This window comes from Hirundo rustica, chromosome 2, assembly GCF_015227805.2.
Source record: "Hirundo rustica isolate bHirRus1 chromosome 2, bHirRus1.pri.v3, whole genome shotgun sequence".
In the NCBI taxonomy this organism is placed as follows: Eukaryota; Metazoa; Chordata; class Aves; order Passeriformes; family Hirundinidae; genus Hirundo; species Hirundo rustica.
Window position 1 is genome coordinate 111796564 of NC_053451.1, and position 23863 is coordinate 111820426.

The 23863-nt window shown below is 37.3% G+C and overlaps 1 protein-coding gene across 2 annotated transcripts in view; it reads left to right on the top strand.

Moving 5' to 3' along the window:
* Window positions 1-23050, top strand: part of USP9X (ubiquitin specific peptidase 9 X-linked) — a 96371-nt gene extending 73321 nt beyond the window's left edge. The window contains exons 28-45 of one of the 2 annotated variants that reach the window (XM_040055113.2): window positions 481-627; window positions 745-891; window positions 1685-1892; window positions 4170-4390; window positions 4782-4972; window positions 5401-5574; window positions 7449-7590; window positions 7766-8516; window positions 9026-9149; window positions 10149-10374; window positions 11414-11543; window positions 13162-13347; window positions 15024-15244; window positions 16307-16395; window positions 18694-18850; window positions 19260-19472; window positions 19911-20006; window positions 21448-23050. In XM_040055113.2, coding sequence (XP_039911047.1) covers window positions 481-627; window positions 745-891; window positions 1685-1892; window positions 4170-4390; window positions 4782-4972; window positions 5401-5574; window positions 7449-7590; window positions 7766-8516; window positions 9026-9149; window positions 10149-10374; window positions 11414-11543; window positions 13162-13347; window positions 15024-15244; window positions 16307-16395; window positions 18694-18850; window positions 19260-19472; window positions 19911-20006; window positions 21448-21582 — 3558 coding nt within the window. In that variant the 3' untranslated portion in view covers window positions 21583-23050. Of the gene's footprint in view, window positions 1-480; window positions 628-744; window positions 892-1684; window positions 1908-4169; window positions 4391-4781; window positions 4973-5400; window positions 5575-7448; window positions 7591-7765; window positions 8517-9025; window positions 9150-10148; window positions 10375-11413; window positions 11544-13161; window positions 13348-15023; window positions 15245-16306; window positions 16396-18693; window positions 18851-19259; window positions 19473-19910; window positions 20007-21447 lie in introns of both variants that reach the window. The other variant, XM_040055111.2, reaches the window with a different exon arrangement.
* The last annotated feature ends 813 nt before the right edge of the window (window positions 23051-23863 follow it).

The following is a 23863-nucleotide window of genomic DNA, read 5'->3' on the forward strand; positions in this document are numbered from 1 at the left end:
TTGCTTCTGACCTACAGGCATGCCGCACAGATGATTTCCATTTGAGCTAGATCAGGGGGAAAGGGACTCTTCTGCATTTTCTGATAAGAACATGAACAATAGACTTTAATGTCTGCATTTGATCTTTGGTGATTGCTAACTTTTAAGTAAAAATAATTAGCAAGTTACAGATACCTACAGTTAGTGCCTTCTTGTGCTGATCCCGCAGGGCTTTTCAGCTCCCCATGCTCATGGCTCTGTTGAACATTTGATCAATAGTTTTGACTTGTTTTTGTCTTTTTTTTTCCCCATTCAGGTATAGAAATTGCTACTAAAATAGTCATTCATTAATAGCTAAATACAATTTCAAACCTCTAAAAGGCTAAAAATTAGCTTACACTTGTTTTCTTTTACGTTTACTGTGAGATTTAGGGGAAATACGTTATGTTGCACTGTAAGTAGAAGTGTGTATAAATTCTCACTTGCTTTTGGTTTACACAGAGCACTGCAAGAGAGAGAGCTAAGCATTCTGGAGACTACTTCACCCTCTTAAGACATCTTCTTAACTATGCTTACAACAGTAATATTAATGTACCCAATGCTGAAGTTCTTCTCAATAATGAAATTGACTGGCTTAAGAGAATCAGGGTAAGTTTCAGGATCAGTTTATTCCTGATAATTAGGTTTTTGCTGGTTTGTTCTGCTGTTTGTTGCTGGGCTTAATGTTTGCTATTTGGAGTATCCTAATTTTCTCTTAAATGGCAGGATGAAGTAAAAAGAACAGGGGAAACAGGTGTCGAAGAAACGATCTTAGAGGGTCACCTTGGAGTAACAAAGGAGTTGTTAGCATTCCAGACACCTGAGAAGAAATACCATATTGGTTGTGAAAAAGGAGGTGCTAATCTCATTAAAGTAAGTTCAAGTTTCTTGAATTCTGGAGGGTATTTTTTTGTCTTTGTGAGGTTTTAGGAGTTTTTTTGGGGGAGGATGGATTTTTAGGGGCTTTTTTGTTGTTAATTTTTACCTATAAATAAGTAAAAAGAAGCTTCACATCTTGTGGGCTGTATCCATAAAAATGCCTTTGATTGGAGTTTAATGTTTTCTTCAAAAATGTTTTTTTAAGTTGCATGTTTCATTTATAAAGTGTATTTTAACATTCTCATTCTTACTGTATTCCAGTACTTGGCAAATATCACACAAAGACAGTGAGCTAGATACAGGATAGTCCTGTACAGGACTGATCTCCTTCATTACCCCTGTAATCGCTTTTCTGCACATGTTCTTAATTAGTGCTATTAATGCTTAGGGCAGGTTTGAACAAATGCATCACATCTGAGTGTCTCTTTAATCAGACATATTTTCTTTGTACTTCTGATATTATAGAGCAGGAGTGTTGATCTTTCAGCACTAATTGATAAAGAGCTTTGTAGATAATACTGGTTTTGCAAAAGAAATTTTTTACCAATCAAGAACAGTACCAATTTTTTTTTTAACTTTCAGTGGGGAGGTGGGTTTGCAGGGATTCACTTTAAAATAGAGTTCTTCTGTTCTAAATTTAAAAGCTCATAATGGTGTTGGTCTCAATTTTTACTTTTTTTTTTTAATTACCCCTCTGGTTTTCAGACATTCATTTATGTAATAACCTATACTCTCTTATAAAACAATTTCCATGGTAACAGGTGATTTATTGTCTTTTTTTTTTCAGGAGCTGATAGATGATTTCATCTTTCCAGCATCCAATGTTTATCTACAATACATGAGAAATGGAGAATTGCCTGCTGAGCAGGCCATACCAGTCTGTAGTTCCCCAGCCACTATTAATGCTGGCTTTGAGCTCCTCGTTGCACTAGCAGTTGGATGTGTGCGAAATCTCAAGCAGATTGTAGACACGTTGACTGAAATGTATTACATAGGTACAGCAATCACTAGTATGTAATACTTTTAATTATCTATTTTCTACTCTTTAATGTATATATCATGTATAGGTTTTGTTTATATTCTCCACTGAGCCATTTCGTGGTTTGTTTGTGGCTGCTTTTAATGTTGCAAAATCAGTTTGCCAGCGTAGCCTTTATTTGTTTTTCTTTATGCAGTAAACATACTGACTTGCATTCCATGGTTGCATCCAAATTCCAGCCCCAGTCACTTGCAGAGCCTGACCCTGTCCCGGTCTCTGATACTCCCCTTTGTCCATACCAGCTCCCAGGACCCTCATTCTGTTTGTATCATCTGCTTCTGTCTCATTGTTTCAGGCTCTTGCTCACCAGTCCCTGAGCCTCACCAGCTGCCTTCAGCTTAGTTTTACAGCCAGTCTCTTGGCTGGTCACCTGATTTGTCATCATTGTCCACACACAGACACAGGTCCTCTGTCCTGCTTCTCTTCTTAGTTGTGAGCTCATTCTTGTTGTAGTCCTTTTTCAGGCTTCATTTTGGCCTTGTCTCAGCACAGCTTTGCACTGAAAGAACTTTCTCCCTCTCATGGAGATAGATTGTAGTGATTGCAGTCTGTTCAAAAACTTGCAAATGTTAATGCTTCAAAAGCCAACAGTCAAATAAAACTCGGGATGATTTTCACAAGGATGGCAAAAGGCTTGGTTTTAGCACAGATTATTGTTGTCATAAAAAAAGCATTTCTTAAAAATGATTGAGCAGGAGCATATTTTCTCCAGCCCTAAAGGGACACTGAAACCATTCTGCTGTAATATTAACTGGGAAAGGGAAAAAAACCAGCAACCACCAAACAAAATCCAAACACCATCAAACCAAAGAAAGCCAAGCTCATATGGTGAGAAAGGCTGGGAGAGTTGGGGTTGTTCAGCCTGGAAAAGGGAAGCCTCCAGGGGTACCTTATTGTGACCTTCACTACTTGAACGTGGCTTATAAGAAAGATGGAGAAAAAGTTTTGTACCAGGGCCTGTAGATATGGGACAAGAGGCAATTATTTTAAACTGAGACTAGATTTAGATTGGACACAAGGAAGAAATTCTTCACAGTGAGAATACTGAGACATTGGAACAGGTTGCCCAGCTGTGGATGGCTCATCCCTGGAAGCGTTCAGGCCACGTTGGATGGGGCCCTGAGCAGTGTGGTCTAGTGGAAGATATCCTGGCCTTAGATGATCTTTAAAGGTCCTTCCAACCCAAACCATTGTGTGATGTAACAGAATGTTTAAACTCACAGAGCTTAGCAAAACCATAAGCAGCTGAAAAGAGTATCCAAAAGTCAAAGTTGTCCCCTACCTCTCAGAGTGTCAGTGCTATTTGCTTGAATGGTGCTATCAGTGAGTTACTTGAGGTTTTTCAGTCTCTTCCTGTTCAGTTTGAACTGTGATGAATAAATTAAAATGGCAGCTTTATGGTTTTCCCCTCTGCCTCATCCTTCTTTCTATTGGGAAGTAGTGTATTTCTTATTACCTCACAATTAGGGGGATTTCACAGCATTCCCTTCCATTCAAGTATTTGATAAGCACCACAGAACACTGGATCTCTGTGGTATGTCAGACAGAAGAGAGAACACGTGTATGAACTGTGCATGCTCTGGGATTCATATAGCAAATCTGCCTGTAAATAAATATGCATGCTCTCTTATATCAGAAATTTTTGTGTTAAAATTACGGAACAACAGGTTACCTTAGGTGATCATAAATGTTCTTCAAGAGATGTGAGGGACCTGATAGAGAAGACTCAGGAGGAAAAAATATATATCAAGATACATAGATAGCATTTGCTGAAACTATTTTGTATCCTGGCAAGAAAGTGAGGCTGAAGTGAAATAATATAATTTTTTTGAAGGACTGTAAATTTTTGAGAATATTGTAATTTTTGAAAGGCTTTTAAATGGGTTATATATCCTCTATTCATTCAGCTGAATTTTTCAGCTGAGAAACTTGCTGGAATTGAGGAAAGACTTCAGTTTCATATATAAATAGACTAAATTTTTGCCTGGCTGCCTCTTTAGTTATGCAGTAGAAGATAATGTTACAATGTTAACATTACAGATAGAACTGTCCTTCATAGAAGTTGTGTTAATGTTAGCAATTGAGTTTTCTGATGGAACATTGTTTTTTATTAAATTTCAGTATGATACAGACTAATAATAATTTTTTGCAACTGCCCTTTGTACTGCATTGATGTCCTCTTTATTTTAACAACAGAACAGTTCCCTGACGACATTCTGCTGTTTTCTCCTAGCTTGTGAAGCGCTCACAGAATGGGAATATCTGCCACCTGTTGGGCCTCGACCACCAAAGGGATTTGTGGGACTGAAAAATGCTGGTGCCACTTGTTACATGAATTCTGTCATTCAGCAGCTGTACATGATTCCAGCCATCAGGAACGGGATTCTTGCAATTGAAGGCACAGGCAGCGATGTAGACGATGACATGTCTGGGGATGAGAAGCAGGACAACGAGGTAAATTGAATTACATAAAATTACCTCATCTTTAATTGTAATACTTTTTTCATTAAAAGGTTATAATAAATTACAGTCGCTAATCAATCACTTTGATTTCCACTGATATCTGTGGGGAAAATAGGATCTTTCATACTTGAATATGTTCACTGCAGAGGGGCGCTTCAGAAGATCCAGGTGTCAGGGTTTGCAGAATTCCTCCTCAGGCATTTCTGCTGGAAAGCACTGCTCCTTATTTCTGCCACCACAACTTTGTTAATGCAAACAAAGACAGTATTTGGGCTTTCAGCTGAGTATGAAACACCTTCGATTGTCAAATTAAACAAGGATAAAACTTAACTAAGAGACAGCAACATATGAAAGTTGATTGCACAAATTTTTTGCTTTTCAGAGCAATGTTGACCCACGCGATGATGTGTTTGGTTACCCGCATCAGTATGAAGATAAACCAGCACTGAGCAAAACTGAAGATAGAAAAGAGTACAATATTGGAGTTTTGAGGCATCTCCAAGTAATTTTTGGCCATTTAGCAGCTTCCAGGCTACAGTACTATGTACCAAGAGGGTTTTGGAAACAGTTTAGGTAAGTAGAAAATTGAGTATTGATGTTTGTTCCCTGGATCACTGAAGTGCAAAAAACCAAATCATAGTAGAATGCCAATGATGTAAAGTGTAAATTAGGAGAAGTTGTGCACTTTATCTGCCTTTTCACCATTCTGTAGAAGTTTGTTAATTAACCAAAGTTTACAGCAGTGTGGTTCTTTCGAATTTTAGTGGATTTTGATAGCGAGACTTTAAATTAAATATGAAGTTATATTTAAAAACAAGAGCTTGTTTTTGCTTCCCAGAAAGTGTCAGGGACAGAATAACAGGTTGTGTAGTACATCAGAAAACAGTAGTTTGGTTCTTTAAGGAGGAGGGGTTAGGAGCATGAATAATAATTTTTTTCCGAAAAGAAATTGTTGGCGAGCAAAACAAAAAATATTTGACAAAATGTGCTTTCCTTTTCAGACTCTGGGGTGAACCTGTAAATCTACGTGAACAACACGATGCTTTAGAATTTTTTAATTCATTGGTGGACAGTTTAGACGAAGCTTTAAAAGCTTTGGGCCATCCAGCAATGCTAAGCAAAGTTTTAGGAGGGTCCTTTGCTGATCAGAAGATTTGTCAAGGATGCCCACATCGGTAAGTGTTGAAGATGTTAATCTTTTTTTATAGAAAAATAACCCATGTTTGTGTTCTCACAAAAGTAATTAGAGTCAAGAGTGGGCTTTTTGTGTGGGTTTTTTAAGCTAATAGATTTTGCTGCCTTATTTTGTCTACAGCCAAACTTTCAGTCATCTACAAGAAGTACTTAATCATTATTGCTTCTACTTCACAGATTGTATGTGAAACATTGTGTATTGATCAAGGCAGGAAAAGATTCCACTTTTTCATGTTAAAAGTGAAAACAATTGTAGGGACCAAATGCAATGAAGAACATTTTAATACCTGGCCAACAATTGTTACTGTCTTTGGTTTTCCATAATGTGTGTTTCGAGCTGAGCCAAGGAGGAATCCTCAGTTTCAATGAGTGAAACTCTTCATACTCACCATGTAACCTGTAACTGGGGACACATGTAGAAAGTTCATCTTTTCCTTAAGGCTTTTGCTGTATTTGTAGTTAAACTTTAAATGTGAATACTGAAATTCAGCTTTGTAGAAGGTCTTTAAGAAACCACCCATGCCAAATCAGACTGCAAGTAGCTCACTGTTTGGTGATGGTTATTAATGAAGGAATAGAACTTGGTATTGTAAAGTTGTAATTCCCCAGACTTTTTTATTCTATCTCGCTTTTTTGTGATGGATGGTTAAAATTGCAAATTCAGGATGGCCTAATGATGAACTCATTCTTTTTAACATTTGGCCTTTTTTATTATTATTTTGTTTATTTCTGTCGCTATCAGTTGGCCTTCTTACTGTTCAGATCATGTGTGATTCTTTAACAGTACATATCTGTACATTGCCATTGTAAATTCTCTTTATTTTGAAAGCTAACCATTCCCTTTAGCCTTCAGTTAGCAGTTAAAATACTGGGAAAAATTATACAAATGGATTTTATTGTGGTAATCTTTCAATTTACCTAATGTATGAATAAGAAGAATTTGTAAAGTGAACATCTTAGGTGTCATGGATTACAATGAAGTGAGTTGAAATACTGTAAGGTAAAATGATAGCACTGATTTTACTTTATATGCATTGGGTAATTAAATGGCAGATCCAGACCAGGAGCAATGTGAGTTACCATTCATTCCTGATGTACTATCCTGAAGTATTTTCTGTGGTTTTGGAACTCTACTGGATTTGCATAATGTTACTTACTAATAAAAATGTTACCCTGATCATAGTTTAGGGTGGAGAAAACCGATAGTAACTAAACTGTGGATTTGTGTATGGCAAATTAACAGCCTTTCTATATTTTTCTGTAAGGTATTTATTGGATGAATGAATATTGCTGTTGGTTGAAGTGTTTCTAAGTATTTATTTATTCAAGCCTTTGAATGCTTGATTGCATATCAGGGAAACAAGCCCTTCAGGGTTACACTTGAATAGATGTGGTTTTTTGAATTTATTCATCACTTCTTTATCTTAAAAAATGAAAAGTTGCTTCCCGGATGAATCAACTGGTTGTCTCTCAAGCATTGCTGGTTCATTTCTAGAGATTTGGTTTTAGATTATATTTAGAACACAGTGTCAAAGCCAGTCATAAACATTCAAAGAGGTTTATAAAGATGGAAATTTGGGGGTTTCAAGATAGAAAATAAAAAGACTTTTTGTTCGTTTTTTTGCTGATTTGGCATCTGTTTTGAACTATTTTCTTTAGGTGTGATACGATATTTGTGTTTCAGTCTAATTCCTGACCATAAAGATACAGTGTGCAGATACTGTAAGGTAACTGTGGGAAAACTGCAGTGAAAAAGAGTTCAGTTCTTTTACTGCTTCCGCACTGTAGCACGTGTACAACATAAAAAGTTGAACACATTCCTACCTTCCTCATACATTTACCTGTTCACTGCTAGGTACGAGTGTGAGGAATCCTTCACAACTCTGAATGTAGATATAAGGAATCACCAAAACCTTCTTGATTCTTTGGAACAGTACGTCAAAGGAGATTTATTGGAAGGTGCAAATGCATATCATTGTGAAAAATGCAACAAAAAGGTAATGATTCCTCGCATATTAAATTTATGTACAACTGTGATGTTACAGCCGTACTAAGCTCAGTGTTAACTCATGTTTGGGGAGAAAAGTCATCCTTTCATTACTCAGTTTGGTATTTGGTGAGAGTATATGAATGGAACTTTGAGAGCTGGTAACTGTTTGTGTCCTTTTTTAGGTGGATACAGTGAAACGCTTGTTGATTAAGAAGTTGCCTCCAGTTCTTGCAATCCAGTTGAAACGATTTGATTACGACTGGGAAAGGGAGTGTGCAATCAAATTCAATGATTATTTTGAATTTCCACGAGAACTGGACATGGAGCCTTACACAGTGGCGGGTGTAGCAAAATTGGAAGGGGATGACGTGAATCCTGAAAATCAGATAATACAAAATGAGCAGTCAGAGAACGAGCACTCTGGGAGCACAAAATACAGACTTGTGGGGGTGCTTGTGCACAGCGGCCAGGCCAGCGGCGGACATTACTACTCTTACATTATCCAGAGGAATGGTGGAGATGGGGAGAAGAACCGGTGGTACAAATTCGATGATGGAGATGTGACAGAGTGTAAAATGGATGACGACGAAGAGATGAAAAATCAGTGTTTTGGGGGAGAGTACATGGGCGAAGTGTTTGATCACATGATGAAGCGAATGTCCTACAGGCGCCAGAAGAGGTGGTGGAATGCTTACATTCTTTTTTATGAACGCATGGACACGATAGACAAAGACAATGAACTAATAAAATATATTTCAGAAATCGCTATCACCGCTAAACCCCACCAGATTAAAATGCCCTCAGCCATCGAGCGGAGCGTGCGGAAGCAGAACGTGCAGTTCATGCACAATCGGATGCAGTACAGCCTGGAATACTTCCAGTTCATAAAGAAGTTGCTTACTTGTAATAGTGTCTACCTAAACCCCCCTCCAGGTTAGTATGGTGGTGTGATAATTAGGGATTTATTTCTTGCAAGAGGAGTTTTGGTTTCTGTTGTCAAAGATTCATCTAGCCAGTGAAAATTCGGTGTGTCCTGCTTTGAATACACTTGTCCTGGACTTCTGCAGTTAAACACCTCTTGCTGTGTTGTTATCAGTGATAACTTGCCAGAATATTTAGCAAAAAATACTTCCATAAACTATCAGCTATTACTCAGTTGCTGTACTAAATCAAGTTAAAATACTCAAGTTTGAGGGCTCTTTTGTTGAAAACAGTTCTCAGACGTGAGATGCTGAATTTGTAAAAGATGTATGTTAGCCTCTAGGTACCTATATTAAAGCTTACATTTTCAAATGATACATTCTAGAAGCTAGAGGCTGTTTTGATCAAGTTTCTTCTAAAATTGGAACACCGTGTCAGACAAAACAGTAATCTGAAATCAGTTAAATTATTGAAAATTGCTTTTACTTTGTCTACATGTGAGTATTCTGATTTTTCTTTAGGACAAGATCATCTGTTGCCTGAAGCAGAAGAAATAACTATGATTAGTATTCAGCTTGCTGCTAGATTTCTCTTCACCACAGGATTTCATACAAAGAAAATAGTCCGTGGCCCTGCTAGTGATTGGTATTTTGTCTTTTAACAACAATTAAAATTTTGGAAGTTTGATGTCTGTTAAAAGATCCCAGTTAGATACATGGTGAAGGTGCACATGAAAAGGGGGGAAAATTTGAGTAGAAAATACTGGGAGGAACTTGAGCCTTATAATATTCTGCTGATCTGAACTGCTTCAAATTTCATTTTCAAACAGAGCTTAACTCTGTCTTTTTGTCTGTCTTTTAAAAAGAATAAAAGAATGGAAGCTGTCACTAGCACAGAACTAACAGGTTATATTTTCTGACAAATTCAGAATGGTTTTTACATTGTTTTAGTAGTTTTAAACAAAGCTCTTTACAAGCCATTGTTGCAGCTTATATTTGAATTCTGTTTGTGAAACATGTGGATAGTCTCTGAGACACTGTTGGCAGAATTCTTTATCTGCATTACTACAGGGCCTGTAATTCAAATCCACACTGTGACAAACAGTCCCATCTGACTCGTTTTAGTCCTTCAGCTGGGTTTTTCTCTGCTGGGGAGACGAGTGTGGGTTACTACTGGTCAAATTGGAGAGAAAATCTGCTATTCATGGCCGGTAGTTTACCAGCTACTAGTAAGCAGTTGTGTAATAATGGCAAATTCATACCCCCAGCAGCAACTTCCAGAGTAGCTTAAGTTACTTCTTTTAATTTAAGAGATCAATAGAAGTTCAAATATTCCTACTGAAAGGACAGAGTAGTGCAGGGCCCTCTCTGAAACAGATATAATGCTGTCTTAATTCTTACAGGTGATGGAAGTAAAACTCTACACTGAAGTGTTAGACTTCTAATTGAAGGATATCTTCCATTTCTGATTGCTCATAAGAGTATCACTGTAAGAACTACATGACCTGATTAGAATCATTTTGTGAACAAAAATGTTTGGGGATCACCTTTAACACGTATTTTCTTCAAACTCTGCAAAAGAACATGTCTGTCAAAATTCACTGATGTCTGCGTTTGGTCAAAACTGTCTCATCTCCTGTTTCAGGTATGATGCCCTGTGCATCCTGCTCCGTCACAGCAAGAATGTACGCTTTTGGTTTGCACACAACGTCCTTTTTAATGTTTCAAACCGCTTCTCTGAGTATCTCCTGGAATGCCCCAGTGCAGAAGTGAGGGGTGCATTTGCAAAACTTATAGTATTTATTGCACATTTTTCATTGCAAGACGGACCATGTCAATCACCTTTTGCCTCTCCTGGACCTTCCAGTCAGGTATTTGATTTTCTAATGAAAAGTTTTTGAAACTTACTCTAACTTCTTCATTATAAGCATTTAATGTAAAGTAAACTCTGGGGCAGATGTGTCAGTGTTGGCTGGAAAGCTGTACAGCCCATTTTGCACTTTGAAACAGGATGTAACTCAGCCACTTGGAGAGTTGCTGTCAGATGGTTCGGTTTCCCCTCATTTGTAAATCTGTGTGAAGACTCAGTGAGAGCTTTGAGCAGGGAGTGTGAAATCTGCAAAAAAAAAGCAGTGGCTATTTTAGTGAAGTAATGTCTAGGGAAATGTTTTTATTTAGAACTGTAAAACAAACAAACACACAAACCTGAAAACCTGCAGGAGTTCCCTGAGTTTTAATTCCGTGTATCTTGCAACAGTGAAATTGTCAAAAATTGTAACTTGGTGTAAGAGTAGACAGTGAATTGCCTGATTTTACACACCTAGAATTGACAAACAACAACAAAAAAGCCTACATTTTATTGTGATACTTGTGATAACAATGTTAAAAAATATCAACCTTTTTGAGCCTTTGTCTTGTTCTAATGTCTCTTTGCTGATATGGTCCCACTTACATTCTCAGAATGTTTTCATTATGTGTCCAGCTAAAGAATTTGTTAAGAATTAAGTTCAAGCTCCATAGGCTTAGGAAGTGTTCTGTATTGCAAGGTATTTGCGATACGCCTGTAGAGGTGATTTAGTTCTCTTAGTCTATAAAGTTATCATTGGACTTGCATGTGTGTTTCTTGAGTATTTCAGCCTATCTGCTATTGGAAAAAAAGCCCAGTTAAAAGTTTTTATTGCTGCATGATTTCTTGGATTTACATGGCACTGAGTGATGGGAGTTTTACTGTCTGTCTATGTCTTTTTCTCTGTGTGAGATACAGAAGACTGACCAGCTGCTGGTACTTTGGAGCTGGTATAAATCCCACACCTTTTACCCAGTTCTGTTTTCTGTCACAGCCAAAAGGAGAAACCAAATGAAGATATGGTAGATTCAGCCAGTAACAGTAAAACTTGTTTCTTTCTGTAGGCTTATGATAACTTAAGTTTAAGTGATCACTTACTGAGGGCGGTACTGAATCTTCTAAGAAGGGAAGTATCCGAACACGGGCGCCACTTGCAGCAGTATTTCAATCTGTTTGTGATGTATGCCAATCTAGGTAAGCAGATTGCTTTTACCAATGACACTGCAATAAACTGGGGCTTTATTGATGATCCAGTTACAGAGATAACAGCAGGTGGATCCAGTTTTCCATCCTTAGGCAGATTGTGATAGCTTTATTTCATATAAATGCTCCCTAGTGTTTGTGTGCCTCCTCCTTGGAGTTTGGGACTTCAGTCTCCCTATCACATCCAGGGAATATGAACATGAGAAGCTTGGAGCAGTAAAACAGTGTCCTGCTGAGAGAAGTCTAGAGGGTGGGGGTGAAATTTTATAAAATACTTGACAATCGTTTATCAGCTCATGCAGGAAGTAGACAATTTTAAAGGAATTTAATTGCCTGTCTCTAAAATTAATCGAGACAATTGTGTTAATTTAATTACACCTGTAATGTCTGTTGCTTTCATATACTTTGCCCATCAAAGCATTCTTTCTCTGGCAGGTTTCTGTCATGAACCCAGAGTAGAATTATTGTCATGGCAGAGAAGAGAGATGCAATTCTTCTGCTCCAACTTCTATTTTCTTCTTCACTAGCTTTTCATAGTCAGTGCAGTTCAGGACTCTGAGTAGGAGAGCACTCAGAGGCCAGATAGGAAAATATCATTTTATTGTGGGTCTGATGGTTATCACAATCTACCCAGCAGAGATAAACCTGGAAATACTAATACAATAAGCAGTTGTCCTTGTCTTACTACTGTTACCTGAAGGCTTCTGTATGGATGTAGAGTTCATTCAGCAAAAACCACAATAGCAACATTCCTGCATTCTGTGAAAAAGATTAAATTATCTGACATTTTGAGAAATCAAATAGTAGATTGTTCACATCAAAACAAGTGAAGAGGTCAGTTCTGCAGAGGATGCAACTGCAAAACTATCTAGCATAATCAGAAAAAAATGCCATAAAAAAGCACTTAACACTTCTCCTTATCAGAAAGATGGAAGGTAAGGCCCGGTTGTGTTTCAGATTTAGAAAAGATTTGGAAATGTATGACAAATCATTACTTTTAAGCAAAATAAGAAACAGAATGCAAGAAGGGACATAGTGAATTTCCTGGTGAGTACTTGTGTAGTATGTGCAACGTATTCTTGTAGTAAAAACAGGTGTAGGTTTAGGGTTTTTGGTTGGTTGGGGTTTTGGAGATTTTCTTACTTATTTTGTCACTTACTTTACATTTATTACATTGTGTGGCACAGTTAGAAATGTCTTAAGTTTGTGATTGATGTATCTAGGACATGATAGAAAAATAACAAAATACACTGTGGGGGTTGTTTTTCCTATCCTCCTGGGCCTCACAATAAAAGGATTAATTTATTGTCCAAAATAAAGGAGGCTTTGCTGTTTGCACAGATGCTACTTGTGTGTGGCTTAAGTGCTAATGAGCACTGTGAAGAAACTAGTAATTTACAGCTCTCCTTCAGTGTCATTTTTCAGCTGTATATAATTTTCTTGCACATCTTTATTGATTTGATTATTTTTCCCCAGAAGGTGTAAATGAGGGTTTAACAGAACTAAAAAGTTGCAGTCATGTAAACTCTTGTTATTTTTCCTTTAAAAAGTTCGAAAAATATTTTCAGTGCCAAAACCAAAATTATCTTTTCCTCCCTGCCCCATAAAGGTGTAGCAGAGAAGACACAACTTCTAAAACTAAATGTTCCTGCGACCTTCATGCTTGTGGCTCTGGATGAAGGTCCAGGCCCTCCCATTAAATACCAGTATGCTGAGCTGGGGAAGCTGTACACCGTGGTGTCGCAGCTGATCCGCTGTTGCAACGTCTCATCGCGGATGCAGTCGTCTATCAATGGTACAGTGAATTTTAAGTTGGCTTTAGATCCATTGACTAAGTCAGTAAATGTCTTTCTGGGCATGTTTCGCTGTTATTTATAAAGTGGATCAGCTGGAAAAATGTTTTCCTTTTATGTTTAGCAGCTCCTTTCGTTTAAAGAAACAAATCTGTTTGTCGTAAGCAAAACTGATTTGTTACGCTAAAGAGACCAAGACACAAATCCGTTCTGTGTTTTATGCTGCTTGGCTCATTCCTTAAAAATACAGGGAAATAATTAGTAAAGTAGGAGGCTGTTCATTACAAAATAATAATGCTTTTCAGATAGTTTTAGCCCACTGTAAAGAGTTGTCCAAAGATGTTTTTATCCTGAGTAGGCGATAAAAGAATAGACTACAGAAATAATCTGTACAGCAAAAGCACCACAGCAGGTTTTGTGAGATAAGTGACAGTGCTTACTGATAATGAAGAGATGTTGCATTGTTTTGGGTAGCTCTTGAATATGATTTGAGGCTTGTTCACACTCAAGACAGCAAACAGAAGCCAGCACTTCAATTTATAAAAGATAAAGAATCAGCTAGAAATTCATTAACGGCAGTGTAAATCATGAACATTTCCAGTAGCTGAACAGAGTGCAGTTATTTTTGAGGAATGGTGACAGGATATTGGGCCATGTGGACTTTATGGCCTGTATCTTTACACGTTCTGCTAAGCATATTTTAGAAAACCTAATTAGAAATCTGTAGAGAAGCTATTTAATGGCAAACTGATTACAGCTTGATGTGTCAGGCTATAAAGTCAATAGGCTAGACTGAGTAATAGTGAGATTAATGAACTGAAAATTTTACTGTGCTGTAATAAGCTTCAGAATCATGGGCCAATTTTGGCTGAGGTTTTTTCCAGTGCATTACTTGAAGCTTAAACTGAAAAAATACTCTACCTGTGAAAAATAGTTGTATATTCACTATATTCATAATATTGTACTAAAAAAATTATGTATGTGAACTTTACTTTGACTACTAATTATGATTACTATTTGCATAATAAAGTTGTTTTTTCTTCAGCTTATGAAGCTACAAAAGTTCTCCCTAGTCTTCTGGGCATCTTCAAACAATAACTCAAAACACTGATAAATTTAGAAACATTGGGAGCAAATCAACATTCTTTCACTACACAAAATAAAGCTAACTAAATAAGATACATAATTACAAAAGTATATTTATTCTGTATACTCCAGAGATTCCGATGGGACTGTTCTAACAGAGATATTCCTCTGAACACTTTTGCATTGTCTTGTGAAGTAAACAGACATGTCCTAAAAATATGTCTTGGGTTGTGTTTCACAAGCAGTGAAGTAGATAAGTGCAGGACATAACAGGATTTTGCTGAGGAATCTCAGTGATTTCTCCTCTTGCATGTGAACATGTGTCCAGCTGTTCTGCTTTGATTGTTAGTCCCTAATCCAACCAGAGAGGGAGAAGTAGCTCTCTCAGGCAGCAAGTGTCAAGCTTCACAAACATAAAAATTAGTTACTTCATACTATTTTAGTTTTTTTTCAAAGAAAGTCAGCTGTTAAGGGCGACTTTGTGTTTTTTCTCCATCTGTGTTTTTTGATGAGTTACACCAGTTTGTATTTTAGAGTGTCTACACTGAAGGTACTTCAGCACCTTTTAATCTGTAATAACTGTTTGTTCCAGGTAATCCCCCACTTGCCAACCCTTATGGTGATCCTAATTTATCTCAGCCTATAATGGCACTTCAGCAGAACGTAGCAGACATTCTGTTTGTGAGAACTAGTTATGTAAAGAAAATTATTGAAGATTGCAGCAACTCTGAAGAGACCATCAAGTTGCTTCGTTTCTGCTGTTGGGAGAATCCTCAGTTCTCTTCCACAGTCCTCAGTGAACTACTTTGGCAGGTAAAAATAAAAAGCTAGGAGAAAGATGGGAATAAAAATATGAATGATTCTGCATTTATATGTAAGAATATTGTATTAAATTCTGAACAGGTACTTGATAAATAAACTTTCCTCACGATGGCATCCTCTGTCAGTATTTGCAGTCTTAGGTCTGTACATCACGTTGGAGTACTGTGAGAATTGCTTTAGGAATTTAGGGAAGCAATCAACCTTTAACAAGACAGGAATGATGTGTTAAGGGTGGAAAGTAGACCGAGGTGGCCTTTGTGTATTTGAAGACCATGTGCTAAATCTTTCTGTCATTATCCATGGATGAGATTTGTAGATGACATGGGAAGTAGGAATCATTTCCTAAGATCTCCCTTGTCTTTGTTTCAAGTATGTTCATTAGGTATTTTAACAAGTCTGCAGACCATACTTGGCTTCAGACTCAGCAAAGAATCTTTGATACTCTCTTATATTTCCATTGTAATCTCTGTCAGGTCAGTTATACTTTCCCACTCCCAATAAAATTCTTTACTTCTGTTAGCCCATCTTTATATTCACACTTTTTTTTTTCATGTAACATCACATTTTTCTGTGTCCCTTGGTTTAACACTTGAAAGAATCATAATAAAAATCACTTTATTGATATTTTGCTAGCCAAGTATATTACACTTTAGGACAACCTGTGAAGACAGGCACAACCTTTGTACACGTTGCCTAAAAGTAGCAATATCAGTGAAAAGTGCCATTTTAAATTTTGCTTTTCTGAAGGTATTTTTAAAAGTACTTTCTTCAGCATATCACGTGTGGGGATTCAGATCAGCTGTGTCAGAAAGTCACAAAGAAACATTTTGTCCTTTACAGAACCTACTGTATTTAAAAACAAAACAAATCAAACAAAATTGCAACCCGCAAAATTCCTGATACCACCGACAATTTCTAGAAAAGAACTATTGTACCTTGAAATATCCTTTGAAGTACAGTAATCATCAAATGAATTGTGTTCTTGTATATCACTGTGTAAGCTGCTTGCCTCAAGGAATGCTTTCTTATGTTTTCTGCATTTTCACTTTTTAGGTTGCATATTCATACACATACGAGCTTCGACCTTACTTGGATCTGCTTCTGCAAATCCTGTTAATTGAGGACTCTTGGCAAACTCACAGGTCAGTATTTACCTGTCCTTTTATAATCCAATATTGTTCTCTACAGATTGTTTTTCCAGTGGTTCTGTTGCTAATCCTTTCAATTGATTTGTTTTAAATAGGTATTAAATCAAAATTTGCAAATAAAGCAATTTTTTCTGTTTTTATCTGAAATTTTGAGATAAGTACAATTTTTCACATTCCTTACTATTGAGAAGTTTGCTATAAAGCCAGGGTTTCTCACATACAAGAGAAATGCTGTTTAGGTTAGACATGCATAAAGTGTGAATGTGGGAGAAAAGAATATTTCACATATAGGTGTTCTCTGTATGATCACCTTTCAAGAGAATTGTAACTTCAGCATATTACGTAGTAATCCGGTTTAAAACCTAATTTTATATGTTTACATAATAAAGCTTTTGAAAGTTATTAAAATTGTAATTACTGCAAATACTATTTGTGAGAACAGTCAATTTTTCAGTAGTTTAATATAAAAGTAGTAGGTGAGATAACACAAATGTCATCAATGTGTTACCTGTCAGTGATGCAAAATGTCACTGTTTCATAATAAGCAGTTACAGGTAGCATGGGATTTACTGAATCATTTCTATCTGTGTCTCACAGGACATTTCAAATACTTGGAGGGAGAGCACACTTGTTGGGTATGGGAGCAGACTCCCGTCCTTAGCTGTGGAAGCAGGCTGCTCATTTAGGATGTTACCAATTGCCTGGGCTTACTTTAGGAGGAACCCAAAGGAGATGGTGATCTGGCTTGACCACACTCCCAAATCTGATGGCTGAGTTGTAGGGATGTAATAATTTTCCTTACAGGATTTGCTATGCATATATCATGCAGTTAGCTTATATTATCTTCTTGATAAACAAATAATTCCATGAGGTAAAGCCACAGAATGCTGGAGGATGGGCATATCCTAATAGATATGAAGTAAAATGATGGATTTTTAGGGTTGAACTGCAGGTGAGAAATCGTGGAAGTGGTTGTTGGAAATAAAGCTGTATTTGGAATAGCAGGATCTGAAGGAGGTGGGATTTTGTGGTTTGGCTTTCCTGCAGAGGGACATCACTCCACGTTCCATTGCAGTGCCAGGAGTAGCACTGCCCTATGGAATTGTGTTAGGCTTCCTGGAGGGTATGAAATGGCCAGTTCCAGCCACCAATTACTTGCTGCCACTTCTGGCCATAGCTTGAAGTACTAGTATCTAGCCAGTTCTTGGTTTTCCTGTGAGAATCAGAGAGTTTTAATGATCTTTGTCTTCTCTTTCAAAAAAAAACCAACCCAAAACCCAACAAAACACCATGAAACAGTGAAATTGTTCATTGTAAATGATGTCTTGTAACTCGTGGAAAACAAGTCTGATATGACCTTGGGCAGTGTGCATCCCTTGGGGCAACTTGTCCTCTGGTACTGCCAGATCACTGCTGCTGGCCCTTGGCATCAGACCCACTCTCTTAAATTTCTCTTCATTTGACAGTTCAAGTGCCAAGTTTGGAATGGCACAAGTGCCATTAAATTAATTTTACTGAAGTAAAGCTCATCATTGCTTTACTCATGGAGCCTGGGCTGACAGCTGCCAGGGCAATGAGGAAAGAGGGCAGTTGCTTTCCCTGCCATGAGTGTAGCTCTTTGAGACACCAGTGTGGGTTCTGTGCCCCCTCTGACTTTTTTTCAAAGCCAGAAGTATGTCAGTTCTCTGTTTTTGCACAGTTTCAGGGTAGCAATTAATTCCTGTGCCCTGTCCAAGAGCAGAAGACACAGAAACTGGGCATAGTTCCAGGGAATGCCAAAGTCCCTTATCCCATGCACAATTATGTGCCGTTCAATCCCCTTCAGAGGAGCTGCATGTAAAAAGGTGTCTTTGAGAAGCATAAGTGTAAGGAACCCTTACACAAGTGTAAGAAGCATGAGTGTAAGGAACCCTTCAGCTGAGAATTTAACTGTTCCAATTCTGTAAGGACCTACAGGGTTAACAGGGCTGATTTGTAAATGCAGTAGATACTTTGGTAATGAAATTAAACTATTAAAGTTGATTACTGTGACTAAAATTAATCATACTAATATTTTTTACGTATCTTGTTCAGATATGTTTTTAGCATGTTTGGTAATTTTTAAACTAAGTTTTTAAACATATATGACATGTCAGGGTAATTTTCTGATTTTAAAAAAACCTCCTGACCAACACCAGAAGTCAGAACATCAACTGTCCCTTTTATAACTACATTGTATATAGAGCCTTAATTCAAATGCTAAAACTCTATAACTCTATAACAATTAAAGTTTTGTCACTGTTTTTTTCCTAGGATTCACAATGCACTTAAGGGAATCCCAGATGACAGGGATGGACTCTTTGACACCATTCAGCGCTCGAAGAATCATTATCAGAAAAGAGCTTACCAGTGTATAAAGTGCATGGTAGCTCTCTTCAGCAACTGCCCTGTAGCTTACCAGATCCTTCAGGTGAGACCTTTTATTCTGTTTCTTGCTGCTTTTTTCCTATTTCTGTGTTTAAAAAAACCCAAAACAAACCCCACCATTATTCAGCTTTTAACACCTCGATTAAATGACAACTTCCAGGGACAACTCATTTGAACCTTCTGAATGAGAAGATAATGATAAGGGATTGAAAGCAATCTGGTTAAATTCACACTAATTTGCAGCTGCAAATCTGCAGACTTCATTTCAAATCTGAAGTTTTCTTTGGGGAAAAAAGGATAGATATTTGTGACTTCTTCAAGCAGCAGCAAATAGCTTGGTGCTGCTATAAGCAAATAGCTTGTCTCTGACAGCTGATGTGTAGGAAAGGAAAAATACTCCTGTTTTCAAGAACAGAGGAAATAATTGTGTATTGTTGATTTTCCATCTGCAGAGCAATGGAGATTTGAAGAGGAAATGGACCTGGGCAGTGGAATGGCTTGGAGATGAGCTGGAGCGTAGACCATACACTGGCAATCCCCAATACACCTACAATAATTGGTCTCCACCAATCCAGAGCAATGAAACATCGAATGGCTACTTCCTAGAGAGGTCACACAGTGCTAGAATGACTCTTGCAAAGGCTTGTGAACTCTGCCCAGAGGAGGTAAAGAATTAATTTGACTTTCAGTTCAGAATTTGAGTGAAGTGCTTCTGTAAATAATAAATCTTAGCAACAGTCTCCACTTACTTAGGAGGTAACACATTTCATGTGTACTTTATAAGTATGGATTTATATTTTCATTTTTCAGTTTTTATTACTGTTCCTATAGACATCTGTCACTTAGAGAATAACAGTATGAAATTGAAAGTGACCATTTGAAGTACATTATTAATGGGTCTGTATTTCCAGTAATAACATTGATAGAGGGAATTTTTATTTAATACAATACAAGCTGTAGGTGACAGGTGGGGTGAAATTTAAATGTCTAAAACATGACTCAAGCATGTCTGAAACAATCACTTTCACATAGGATTGGTTTGGGCTAGAATAATTGTAATATGTTTTTAAAAAGTAGATTAAATGGGCTGTTTCAAACTGTAGGAACCAGATGATCCTGATGCCCCAGATGAACATGAGTCTTCTCCACCTGAAGATGCCCCACTGTATCCCCATTCACCTGGTTCCCAGTATCAACAGGTAAAAGCTCTGAGTTGACCTATTTATTCAGAGTTTCAGGTTTGCTTTTTTTTTAGCATTTATCGTGATTTAAATTATAGGCATTTAGCCAGAAGTATGCTATTGTCAAATACCATGTTTGGAGGAATAATGACAAAGATATTCTTCCATTTCACCAGGAGCAGTTCCACCATCAGAGCTTCAGGTGACAATTTGATCAGATCAGGGATTAATCATCCACAGAAAGAGCAGAGAGATTGATGCCATCCCAGCCCAGTGCATACTGAATTTGATTCTGTTGTATTTATTGACATTGATAATATTTTTGAGTTGCTTTCTTGTTTTCAAATATAAAAAAAAAGTTGCAAGGCCCAAATTTGGATAACTGGAAGGCTTTTGGAAAAAAGCAGATGGCTTTGTTGCCATGTAACTTGTGCTACGAACAGTGATCTCTGAATCTTAAATCCATATAAAATCCAAATCTGTTTTCATGTTAAATGGCTGCTTTGTTAATGCTTTGCTGTGGCAAGCCAGATCAGGAAGAAATCATAACCAGGATCTTCTTATTCAATTGACTAAATTATTAGACCCCTCACTTAGTTGCCATTTTTTGTTCCAATTCATTTTGTATATTCCAAATCTGCTAATTTAATTTCCTTTCCTGCCCAAATCCATTTTCCCCTCCATCTTGCTTTCCTTATTTGATGTTCTCAGCAGAGCAGTTGGTAAGTCATGCAGATTTTCCCACTCCTTCCTGAGCTCCCCAGTTCAGACACATTCTGTAACCTCACCCTTGCCCTTGTCACGTGTTCACTTTCTTGCAAGAGAGCGCATTTCTCACTAACACACACACAATCCTCATACTCTTGGTTTCTCCACAAACTCTGCAAAACAGTGGATAAACGAGGTGGTTTTGTTTGCCAGATCTGCGTGTGACTTTTTAAACTGGGGGCAGAGCATTTGCAGAAAACTGCTGGGCTAGATTTCATTCAGTTCTGTAACATTGAGGTTTCCCCCTTAAAAACTGAGGTATGCTGCATAAACACAGGTTTGCTTTTCCCATTGTTTTAGGGAAAAAAGTCAAGCTGGTTGAATCTGTTAATAAGATATGTGCACGGTTTAATGTGGCAGCACGTAGGCAACCTCTTCTTGGTCTCCTTTTTTCCTTTCTTGCTGCTTTTGCTTTGCATGTAACTGTGATTCAAAAGCTGAGATTACTGTTTCAATTGTTATATTTACAAGTTGAAAGTTTGTTTCCCTCGTGTGTAAATCTGTGAGGTAAGTGAAAGGTGTGACTCAGGAATGAAACAGCTGGGATGCGTGTTCATACCCATGTAGGTACGCGAGAAGTTGGTGTGCTTGAGGATACTTTCCAGTGGTCTGAGTGGAAAGGGGGAAAGCAGGGAGTCAGGAGACAGCCCACAGGTTTAAATCCCTTTGAAATGTGTGTGCTTTGTTGCAGAATAACCACGTGCATGGACAGCCATATACGGGCCCGGCAGCACATCATATGAACAACCCTCAGCGAACTGGCCAACGAGCACAAGAAAACTACGAAGGCAGCGAAGAAGTTTCCCCGCCTCAGACAAAAGATTAGTGAAATGCACATAATCAATTAACTTGCTCCATCAAGACTGTGCACCCAGGCCTTACAGTCCAACTTTTCTCTGTGTCTGGCTAATATTTAAAACTAGAAAAACTATTCCTAATCAACATGGAGTGGAGAGTCTATTCACTGTCTTATCTGCAGAAAATTGCTGTCAATATATAACCCGCCTGCAGTGGAAAGTGTATAGTGTTTTGTAATAAATGGCCTGATGCTAATGTGTAAATGGCAAAGGTGTATATAGTATATTAATGTTTGACTGTTAATTCTTGAGCAAGAAACATTTTTTTTTTGTCTTGATGAGACTCACAGATCTACAAAAACAAAAAAATAATTTCTTGATATCTGCTGCGCTCTGCAACCAGTGTTGCCTGCCTCATGGCAGTCGGATCAACTCCTTTACGAAAAAGCCTATCCATGTCAACCACAAAAATAGTTTCATGTTAATTCTTTGCCACTGGAGTCGATTTTACTATGAGCAACGTAATGGCTGGTAACCTTTTAATTATTTGGTTGATGTGGAAAATTGGTGATGTAACATTGTTTCTAGATCTTTTTTCATTGCCTTTTTCATTCTGGTATTAGGTTAATCACTTTGAAGCTATAGTTATGCTGTAACATTTAGCATGGCTTCACACCAAGTTAGTGTAGCCAATGAGGGGAAAAAAAAAACAAAAAAAAAAACCAACAAAAACAAACGTGACAGCAGTTGTCCCAATGTGACAACTGTATTGCTCAGAACTTTTTCTTCTTACACCTAGACTATAAAATGGGGAGGGAAAATGTGACAAGTGGTTTTCAGTTTCACATATGTTCCTCACATCTGATGTTTGACAGTTCTCTCTCTGGGTGGGATAAAGAACACTTAGTTTTCAGTAATAGGAATTTAAAAGATTTAAAACAAATATGCAAAAATTGCTATGCCAGGATGCCTGGAGCATAATAGACTGTATTTGGTGTGCTTGTTTTGTTTCTTTGGTAGAGCTTATTAGATAAACTTCTAACACTTTCCTTCTACTGCATCCCAGTGAAGTGGAAGTCAACAAAATCACAGAGTACTTGTGAGTGCCACTGCACCAAGTTAACTTGCTGGTTTTCTGCTCGTTCACAGTTCTACTTGAAAGCGAGAATTGTCATAGCTCTTTATCCATTATACAGAAAATCTTAACATTAGAAGCAGGGTTTAAATATAAAAGAAACTACTGGTTAGTCAAATACAATTCTGAGGTATCTCTATTCCAGAATAAACATTTGTTTAAAGACTTAAACGCATCAGTAAATACTGTATTTAAATGAAAATTGGTAACTTGAATGTGTGTAATTTTTTTGGAACCTGTCTAAAAACCAAATACCCCTGCAAAACAGATACAGCCCACCCTATACTATTTAAATATTTTGCTGTTTTATTTTATAGAAATTATTTTGCTGAATTCACAAATAGAATTTGATTTAAGAAGAATGTTTTGTCCTGTGGTGTGTGTTGTTTTTTGGGGTTTTGTTTTTTACTGGACTGCACAGAAAGGTGAATTCTGTGCAGTGGCACTATGCTGAATTCTGGAACAACAGTCACATTGAGATTCTGTGCACAAAAAAAAAAAAAAAAAAAAAAAAAATTGGCCCTCAAGAATAAAATAATCAGGACAATTACACTGTAAAAGTTTCTTAATGTGATTTATCTTGTACTTTTTGTATGTTTTTATATATACATATATATATTTAAGAGCACAAGCTTGATGGTGTTTTTTACAAATGAGTTGATAGAAACAAAGCTGCTTATCAAATTAAAGGTCTGTAGTTTTGAAATGAACAATGGAAAATTCAGTCCAAGTGCACTCTTAGGCATTTAGATTTAGTGAAACAAGGGAGGGACACAGAAGATTTTTGAATATGCTGTGTAGCGATGATCACTTTTATGCTTCCATGTTTTTCCTAGTGCTCAAGTTAATTCAGAATTTTTTCATAGTTTTTTAGTAATACCATTTTACCTGGATTTAGTACATTTGGATAACATGTTCCCATTTATGTTTGGGGATGCTCGTTGGAGGTTTTAACTAAAACAATTCTACCCTGAGTTCTCAAGTCGAAATATTTATTTGGACCAGTAATTGTTAAACAAGCTATCTCAGAGGCAATTATGACGTATTTTGTACTATATAGGTAAAATATATAATGTGCTAGTTCAGCCTTGCCAAATGTCTTTGCTTTTAATAGTGCAATGATTGTAGAGACATGTCAAACCTGTGACACTTTAAGGCTGTGGCTTTCTCCAGCC